The 9780-nt window shown below is 44.5% G+C and overlaps 1 protein-coding gene across 10 annotated transcripts in view; it reads left to right on the forward strand.

Annotated features, from left to right (window-relative positions):
- nhsl1b (NHS-like 1b) overlaps positions 1-6145 on the forward strand; it is a 168820-nt gene extending 162675 nt beyond the window's left edge. For 8 of the 10 annotated variants that reach the window (XM_045720938.1, XM_045720935.1, XM_045720943.1 and 5 more), the window contains one exon: positions 3216-6145. In XM_045720938.1, coding sequence (XP_045576894.1) covers positions 3216-3876 — 661 coding nt within the window. In that variant the 3' untranslated portion in view covers positions 3877-6145. Of the gene's footprint in view, positions 1-109; positions 225-2204; positions 3195-3215 lie in introns of those variants that run through there. The other 2 variants (XM_045720942.1, XM_045720941.1) reach the window with 2 other exon arrangements.
- The last annotated feature ends 3635 nt before the right edge of the window (positions 6146-9780 follow it).

Genomic DNA, 9780 nt, shown 5'->3' on the forward strand with positions numbered 1-9780 from the left:
CAAAATATTTTTTAAATACTTTCTACCATTAGAAAATGTATATACACCGTGTACAAAACATTAAGAACACCTTCCTAATATTGAGTTGCACCCCCCTTTCTGTCCTCAGAACAGCCTTGATTCGTCGGGGCATGGACTCTACAAGGTGTCTAAAGCTTTCCACAGGGATGCTGGTCCATGTTGACTCCAATGCTTCCCACAGTTGTGTCTAGTTGGCTGGATTTCCATTGGGTGATGGACCATTCTTGATGCACATGGAAACTGTTGAGCGTGGAAAAACCCAGCAGCGTTCCAGTTCTTGACACACTCAAACTGGTGCGCCTGGCATCTACTACCATACCCTGTTCAAAGGCACTTAAATATTTTGTCTTGCTCATTCACCCTCTGAATGGCACACATACACAATCCATGTTTCAATTGTCTCAAGGCTTAAAAATCCTTCTTTAACATGTCTCCTCTCCTTCATCTATACTGATTGAAGTGGATTTAACAAGGGACATCAATAAGGGATCATATCTTTCACCTGGATTCACCTGGTCAGTCTATGTTATGGAAATAGCAGGTGTTCTTAATGTTTTGTACACTCAGTGTATAAGTGCATTCTAAGAAAAATATTAATTACATTTAACAATATATGTTATACCTGAATTCCCACCAAAATCCCTGAACTCCATTCATTAATTATCCGTGCCAGTAAAATGTTTTATGTGCTATAATTCAGTCATTATCTGATGGATTAAAACAATTCTAAACGTTTCGAGTATCTTCATCCAGTGCCCAACTGTTGCATTGTTTTTTTTAAACCTTTTAACTATTTTATTTTGATGACTGTTGCTACTTGTTCTTAGTGAATGAAAAGCTGATGGTTCATTCATTATTGAGCTAGTTGAACCTAAATCAGAAGCCACATTCCTGATCTAGGTTAGAGGCTTCACTTAAGAGCTTTTCTGTCTCTCACTCTCTCTCTCGTACACTCTGCTCTTCCAGTCTGCATGTACTCTCTACGTTCTCACACATGTGCATGCATTCAATGGAGCATACACACACATAATTTGCTCACGCAGCCAACCGGTGTGTGTGTGTGTATCCTGGTCACGTGCAGCGGTATGATGGTCAGAGAGCTCCCGAGAATCACAGGATTTCATTTCAGGGGATTTTATTTCTACTGGCATTTGTGTGTGTGTGTGTGTGTGTGTGTGTGTGTGTGTGTGCATTTGTGGGCTTTACTTTTCCTGGTGGATTTCTCCTAACTCTAATATCTTTGTGTGCTATATTAGAGGCAAAGACAAGTTAGGCCTTGTGAAGGAGGGAAGCCTACAGTGTCTATATGTAGACCTTAGGGCACCAGCTGTTACTGCTGACGAGAGGTAAACCCGGCACTGTTTGCCTTGTGCTCCCTCTACCCTCTCTACTCCTCTCTGCCTTCTCTCACTCACTCAGAAACTGATGAGAAATGGAGGGAGAGAATGATTAAAACCTGAATGGATTGTTATCACAACCACAGTCGAGGTAGGATGGAACTGGCTGGAGGGATTCTAACAATCAAACATTGTATAGAGCGAAAAAATAATCGATGCACCACTCAAAACCAGTGTGATGGTTGTGTGTTTTGTATTTATTCATACTTTGGATCAGTATTTCCATTTTTCTCCATCTGTCTTTCTCTTATTCCCTTTGCTCTGTCTTTCTCTCTGACATTAATTTTCTCTGACCTTACCACCTTCGTTGTGTTTGTCTTTTATCTTTGTAGTTTGTGTGTCAATAGAACAGCATCAGTCCGGGGAGTTGGATGTGGTGTTGCCTGGTTAAATCAGGTGTGAGAGAGTGACATTACGTAACCCTGCTGCTATAACCTATGGGCTGATGTACTGCTGGAGCTCTCATGGGACCCCACAGTGTTGAGGTTGTATTTGGGGCACAGCCGTCCCTCAAACATCCCAGCCTCAACTAACAGACTCCTATCCAGTCTTCTCTCATATCTGGATCTCTCTCTCTGTCATGGAGTCCATATTACATCATGGATATATCGTGCTTGTCTCTATTTCTTGTTCTCTGTTAAAGATAGTTGATTTACTTAAACCTCTCTGTCTTTGTACCTGATCTGAAGGATTAAATGTTGCGTCTGTCTGCCTCATTCACCCTTCCTCTCCTATGTCATTAAATCCCTTTTGTCATGTCACTGTCTGTCCTCCACACTCTTCTAGCTCCACCTCTTCTTCTTCCTCCCTGGTGCAGCGGGGGAATGGAGAGTGAGCGTTTGAGCGCCCCTTGCCTAGAGAGGTTTGGCGTGGCAAGTAGCCCATTACTGTAATTGGCCCGTCCTGTATCTTCCCTGCGGTAACGCTAGCGCTGGATTAGCGCCATAATCCCCATGCAACCCCTGGACTCAGATTAATTATGCTGTTTTCCCCTGCGCTAATCTGATCTCCCCTGCTAGCCACGGCTTTAGCACAATGCTTATGACTAAGGAACGCATTTCTACTTTTGTGAGTCTATGGTAGGTTGACATGGTGGTGTGGAGGAGTTGAATGGCACCCCCTGCTGGCAAGGAGGCTGAACTGTCTTTAGATAATAATTTTAAAAAGCTCTGGGCACTTTTCCCAGTTAGTGTTGTTGATGAATTCCATTGTGCCACCTCTTAGCGTTCCCATAGATTTGCAATGTGTGCAGTTTTCACATTTGAATAAAATATTTAAAAGCACCAGCCCTCTCCTCCCCCGCTTCCCAGCCCCTGCGCCACTCACCCCCTCCATGTTAGATTATCCTCGCTGCTTCTAGGCTTCTGAAGCAATGCACCCTGGGATTGCTGGGGGCATTGTTGACATATGGTTGAATTGGGACACTGTTCAGAAGGGGTGTGTGTGCTAACTGGCATGTCTTATTACAGGAAAGCTTTGTTTTAAAAATAAAAGTTAGTACTGATATTCCATCATTGGTTGAGCCATAGAGTAGTAGAGGCTGTTTCATTGAGTGTTGAGCTGAGTAGATGTGTTTGAAGAATTACTTCTGAGCTTTGGTCTGGACTCTGGACAGTCTCCAACCACGCGCTCCCTCTCTACCCCTCCACCCTCTGTATATGTCCTGTACCCGCTGTCCTCCTACCCAGCCTGCTCAATATCACTAACCCTGTTCTCCTATATATCCATCACTCCAACCTCAGCTTAATGTCTCTAACCAACCATGTCCCTAACCAGGCTCTCCTCCTCTACCCTTAGGTCCAAGCGGAAGGTCCTGGGTCGTAAGGAGTCTGAGGAGGACAAGCCGCAGGGCCACTCCCCCTGTCCGTCTCCCCCCGTCACCCCCACGGGCGCCTCCCCCAGCCTAGTATCCTCGCTGTCCGTGGGCAGGCAGACGGGCTCCATTCAGCGCAACCTGCGTAAGTCTGCCACCAGCAGCGACACCTTCAAGGCTCTGCTCCTGAAGAAGGGAAGCCGCTCTGAGACCAGCTTCCGAATGTCGGCCGCCGACATGCTGCGTTGCACAGATCCGCGCTTCCAGAGGACGCGCTCCGAGTCCTCCCTGGACCCGCCCTCCTCACCATCGTCGCCGACAACACCACACAGCCCTTGCGCTTCCCCAGGTCGCAGCAAGAGGGCGCCAGAGGAGTGGGCCCGCAACGAGGGCCTGTCCTACTCCTCCCCATCATCATCACTGAGCGGCATGAAGTACGGGCGATCGCGCACGCCGCCCTCTGCTGCCAGCAGCAAGTACAACGCCCGCAACCGCATTCTGAGCAGCCCTATGACGGTCATCTGCGAGCGTGAGGGAGAGTTAGCTGAGAGCGCAGAGTACGGAGACGTCCCTGACAGCCAGCCCTGCCCCTTGCCCCTGCTCCAGGATTCCAACGTCACTTTAACTGAGGAGAGCAGTAGTTAGATAGAAGGAACCGCCCCCTGGATACAGGGATTTGAACTCACTCATGGTCGCCGGGGAGGGGGGAGGAGCCAATGATGTGCCCTCCAGAGACTCATGTGCCCCCTGAGCCCCACCCCTGGATCCAACCACCCCTGGCTCCAGATCCTGTAGATTTTGGACCTGGTTCTGAGGAAGCGGACCTGACTGGCCCTCAGACCAACCGGACTGTTCTTAGTCTGAAGTGGAGACCGACTCAGCTGTAGCTTTTCAAGATTAATTTTCCTCAATCACATTTCTGCATTTCATTTTCATAACCCATTGTTTGTGTTACAAAAAAAGTAATCATTATCGTTTTTTTCCAAAGACTGATTTTCCCGTTTTGTTTGTTTGCTCGTTTTAATAAAAAAATATTCCTGTTAGAGCTTCAGAGGTGCTGATTGTATTCAGGGTTGGTTCCTGTAGTTTTTAGGTTTCTCTAAGGTTAAGGGAAAAGCTAAGGTGATATGAAGGTATTGAAAAGTGACAAGTTGTTTTTATTTTGGCTGCAGTGGTGCCATTAGTTAGTCAGGCGGTGGAATGTGGAACTTGAAGGTGTGGTAGGGGCTGGCTTAAATGCAGTGTATTTCTGCTCTGCTTGCTGTTCATCTCCTGTTATCTTGAGTCTTAACATACCATTGCCTGTGAGTATGTATGGTAAAACAATATAGAACATGTGGCTAACAGAACAGTACACCAAATGGTTCCGGGACACAGCTCCAGCTTTGGTTCTTGTCAAGTTTTCTTTCTGCTCTTTGAAGTCTGTGGTTTGCAGGGGCTGGAACTTTCAGTGGTCAAGGGGAAGTGCAGAGGGCTCATGACTGCCCCCTAGGGACAGGCAGGTGAAGAGACGCACATGGACAATGGCTAGGTCTATTCTACACAAGACACACAGCCAATATGATGGATTTAATATGGAGGTTTGGAAAACCTTGGATTTTTTGAATTTTTGTTAATAGATTTGCACTGTCCATATGTGTTTCCTTTTTCTTTGTTTGTGTAATTTTAAAACCATGTGTTTAGAATTGTTTTATCATTAAGCCAGTGTTTAGGTATACTCCTTTTCCCTCACATGTTTGGAAATTAAGAATTAATCTTTAAAAAAAATCTAATGAAAAAATATTAACTATAAACTGTCATTTTTATTTGTGATCATTTTGGTTACCAAAGAGCTAAACAATTAAATGTAGCCTGCTGTTTATGCTAATATGGACACAATCTGAATCTGTGATTTGCCGTACTGGACCGGACCTATTGACCGAGGTCCAGTATTGTGGAGTTTGGTGAGATGACCTACTAGAACCTTCTAGGGCTTATGATTACGATCACACAGTTTACGTTTCTGCTAGGCTTCTCTCTCTTGCGCAGTTTTATATGGTTCTTTTTGTTTAAAAAAAGTTTAAGGAGTATTACTTATTTTCAAAGACTTTGTAATTTTTTTGAGTCTTTGTTGAAAGTAGTGTTTTCCTTTTGTAGACTATTTATTTTAAAATAGTGAGGTTGTGATGTGGTACTCCAACACCCAGCCAACCAGCAGTCAGGTACTCCAACACCCAGCCAACCAGCAGTCAGTACTCCAGCCCCAGACAACCAGCAGTCAGGTGGAAGTGAGGAAAGGTTTGGGGCGGGGAGGGATCGGGAGGTGAGGAAACGTTTGGGGCGGGATCGGGAGGTGAGGAAACGTTTGGGGCGGGGAGGGATCGGGAGGTGAGGAAACGTTTGGGGCGGGGAGGGATCGGGAGGTGAGGAAACGTTTGGGGCGGGGAGGGATCGGGAGGTGAGGAAACGTTTGGGGCGGGGAGGGATCGGGAGGTGCAGGAATAAGGGGAGAGCCTGGACCACAGTTCACGGGCTAGGTTTACAAAGCTAGAGCAAATATTGTAACATTTATAGTGGTATTAAAAACCTAAAGAGGTACAACAGTGGTTAACAAAAATATTCCACCCTGGTGCAAAAGCTCAGTAAATCTGACCTGATGTGTCATAGAGGAGGTGACAAGCGTGACTCTTCATACCCTCGTAGAGTCTGTAACAGCCCAGGTTTAATCACCTGTGACCAATGGGTCTCGCAGAGTTCAGACCCAGCCGTGATTGAGAGCGCTTCTCAGTCCGGCTCATGATGGGAGTTTATGAAGTCTCAATCTCAGCTCGCTGAGGAAGGAGGAGAGGGATGAAATAAAGGTGGGAGAGATAGTGGAGGCAGGCAGGCTAACCTCTTGTGTATATGTCTGTGTAATAAAACATGTTGATATTTAGTGTCTCGTCTCTCTCTCTACCTCTGTGTGATTCACGACCATCTGCCAGCCCGCCGCCCAAATCACCGCCTCATTAGCACCGTTGCCATGGCACCCACTGTCGTCTGTCATCCGGAAAACTTCAGAGGCCATCACTTAGCCCCCACTTCCCTCCTCCAGGTCATCCCTTATGCCTCTCACCTCTGGACGTCCCGTTAGAACTCTGCGTCACCGGGTGTCACATAATATTCCACTGTTGTGCCATCATAACTGTGTGACATATAGTGACACTGCATAAATGTCACCTCTTCTAATATTCCATGAAGACAGAGACCGTGTTGGTTTCTGTAATAGAGACCAAGTTATCTCCATGAAGACAGAGACCGTGTTGGTTTCTGTGATAGAGACCAAGTTATCTCCATGAAGACAGAGACCGTGTTGGTTTCTGTGATAGAGACCAAGTTATCTCCATGAAGACAGAGACCGTGTTGGTTTCTGTGATAGAGACCAAGTTATCTCCATGAAGACAGAGACCGTGTTGGTTTCTGTGATAGAGACCAAGTTATCTCCATGAAGACAGAGACCGTGTTGGTTTCTGTAATAGAGACCAAGTTATCTCCATAGGGACACTGGCTCGGCATATCCACCAATCCACACGCTGCTATATGAAATGGTGCTATATAGAACAATAAAGCAGTTTTAGCAGTGCACCCACTCTGACACATTATTGGGCTGACTGGTAGCCCGTACCACTTGAATATTTAACTGTGTTACTCGATCTCCCCGTTAATATTCCAGACAGCAGTCCCAACATTTCACTGTCACATCAATCAATGCGACGCCTCTCTCCCTCCCATCATCATTCCAGTGACATGCTGTGTTTTCCCTCTTTCCAATACTCAAGTGTCACTGCCCCATACAGACCCTAGTCAGCCAACCCATCTTCAGATATAAGATCATGGTACTGGGACATTTCCTATTGACTTGGTAATGCTCTTCATTATAAAACCTTGACTCATCTTTACGTAGAAGTCTTCTGTTTTTTCGAATATGCACCATTTATTCAACGGTTCAATAATTCACTGTACATAAGTAATTCAAAACTGGGTGGGAAGCAATTCCTTGTGCAAATAATATACTCAATGTATGGCATCAAATACAATTTGATTGAAACCAGTGGAAATATCTGAAGTCTCACAAAGCCACAAGGCATGGGACAGGTTTCTGACTAAGCAGCAGCAGACAATACAGCAGTGACAACAGCAGTGTCCTGCCCTGGTTCTGCTGACCGTCTGAACATGATATTGGGAACAATTCTCCTAAAAATAAAGATGAGTACGCATACACTGACCTGACTGTGAGAGGAGGATAGGAAAGAGAGATCAGGGGAGTGAAAGGTATGCATGAAACAGGATTTCAGCTGGCTGTGAAGGGTCATGACCTTCAGTTTGTAAGACATACAGATTTGTTGTGTACCTAAGGATTTCAACCTCCAAAAGCACTGCTCTCAGGAACTAAAGCCCAAACACACACTACTCCATGAAAGTAGACATTTTAAAATGTATTTTATCATGTTTTACATACATTGATTGTAAAATAGTACATAAGTTAAAACATACATCCACAATCATGAAATAGTGAAAAGTATTCCTTCTTTAAATAATTGTATATATCATAGTAAAGAATGTAACACAATATACACTGTGTACAAAACATAAACACCATCCTGAAATTGAGTTGCACCCCCTTTTGCCTCAATTTGTCAGGGCATGGACTCTACAAGGTGTCGAAAGAGTTCCGCAGGGATGTTGACTCCAATGCTTCCCACAGTTGTGTCAATATGGCTGGATGTCCTTTGGGTGGTGGACCATTCTTGAGACACACGGGAAACTGTTGAAGGTGAAAAACCTAGCAGCATTGCAGTTCTTGACAGAAACCGGTGCGCCTGACACCTACTACCATACCCTGTTCAAAGACGCTTAAATCTTTTGTCTTTCCCATTCACCCTCATTGGCACACATACAATCCATTGTTTCAAGGCTTAAAAATCCTTCTTTAGCCTGTCTCCTCCCCTTCATCTAAACTGATTGAAGTGGATTTAACAGGTTACATCAATAAGGAATCATAGCTTTCACCAGATCAGAGACCGTTTTCAACCGCACAGCAAGCGGTACCGGAGCGCCAAATCTAGGACCAAATGGCTCCTCAACAGTTTCTACCCCCAAGCTATAAGACTGCTGAACAATTCATAAAATCACCACCGGACAATTTACCTCAACCCCTCCCTTTAGTACACTGCTGCTACTAGCTGTTTATGATCTATGCATAGTCACTTCACCCCTACCTACTTGTACAAATTACCTCAACTAACCTGTATCCCCGCACACTGACTCGGTACCGGTACCCCCTGTATATAGCCTCGTTATTGTTATTGTGTTACTTTTTATTTTAGTATACTTGGTAAATATTTTCTTAACTCTTCTTGAACTGCACTGCATAGTTAAGGGCTTGTAAGTCAGCATTTCACGGTAAGGTCTACACTTGTCGTATTTGGCGCATGTGACAAATAAAGTTTGATTTGATCAGTCTGTCAAGGAAAGAGCAGGTGTTCCTAATGTTTTGTACACAGTGTATAATCAATCTTTCCATTGATCCGGCTTCTGTCCCTTTCACAACCTAATATCAGTTTACATCATAATATCCCAACAAATGTGTCATTTTTGGGGGGGGGGGACAAGATGCAGACACACATTACATTTTCACATCATCATTGAGACTTTATCACAGTAATCCATAGTTCAGCAATAGTCCATAAGCATGTGTAGTCATACAACGCAGCCCTCAGAGCTAAGCCACACTGCCAAGTCCTCCGTAAAATGTATAGTTGCCGCCATTAATTAGCAGTTTGAATATGCAAGGCGTCTACAATGAAAAGTACAAAGTAAAAGAGCACAATAAAAGTTGAAAAGCTTAAAACAAAAGTGAGTAAGGAATTCAGTGTCAAAGTTCAAAGGTCTTCCCCGTATATTTCATTTTCTGAAGAAGTGCTAATGTTAGCTTATATGAGTGCTTGTCATGCCAGCATCTAACGGAATTGAGGTCAATTATTTTTTGAAGTCCCTTGTAGTATACAATGTAGTAGAAAGGAATGTCTCAAATAGCAGCTACAGTATATCATCAGTCCTTCAGTGACCTGAATATTAACAGCATCTAAAAAGCTCCTTGACATCTCTGTCTAAGTTTCTTTAAGTATCAATGGAAAGCTTATTACTGTACTATCATTATTACAAAAGGTCACAGACATTGCTTAGGCACTTGTGATTATTCTCCAAAAAGCTGCATATCTTTCTCTAATCATAGTGGGAATGGGTGCTATGCTGTTCAGTTCCTTACCTTCCTCCCCAATGTGTGCACCTGTTGACTCCCCCTCACAGATTGAAAATTAATAGACTGTTAAGATAGCTACACTACATTACCAAAAGTATGTGGACACCTGCTTGTCGATCATCTCATTCCAAAATCATGGACATTAATAGAGTTGCTCCCGCCTTGCTGCTGTATCAGCCTCCACTCTTCTGGGAAGGATTTCCACTAGATGTTGGAACATTGCTGCGGCGACTTCCATTCAACCACAAGAGCATTCGTGAGGTCGGGCA

This window comes from Salmo salar, chromosome ssa06 (genome assembly GCF_905237065.1).
Source record: "Salmo salar chromosome ssa06, Ssal_v3.1, whole genome shotgun sequence".
In the NCBI taxonomy this organism is placed as follows: Eukaryota; Metazoa; Chordata; class Actinopteri; order Salmoniformes; family Salmonidae; genus Salmo; species Salmo salar.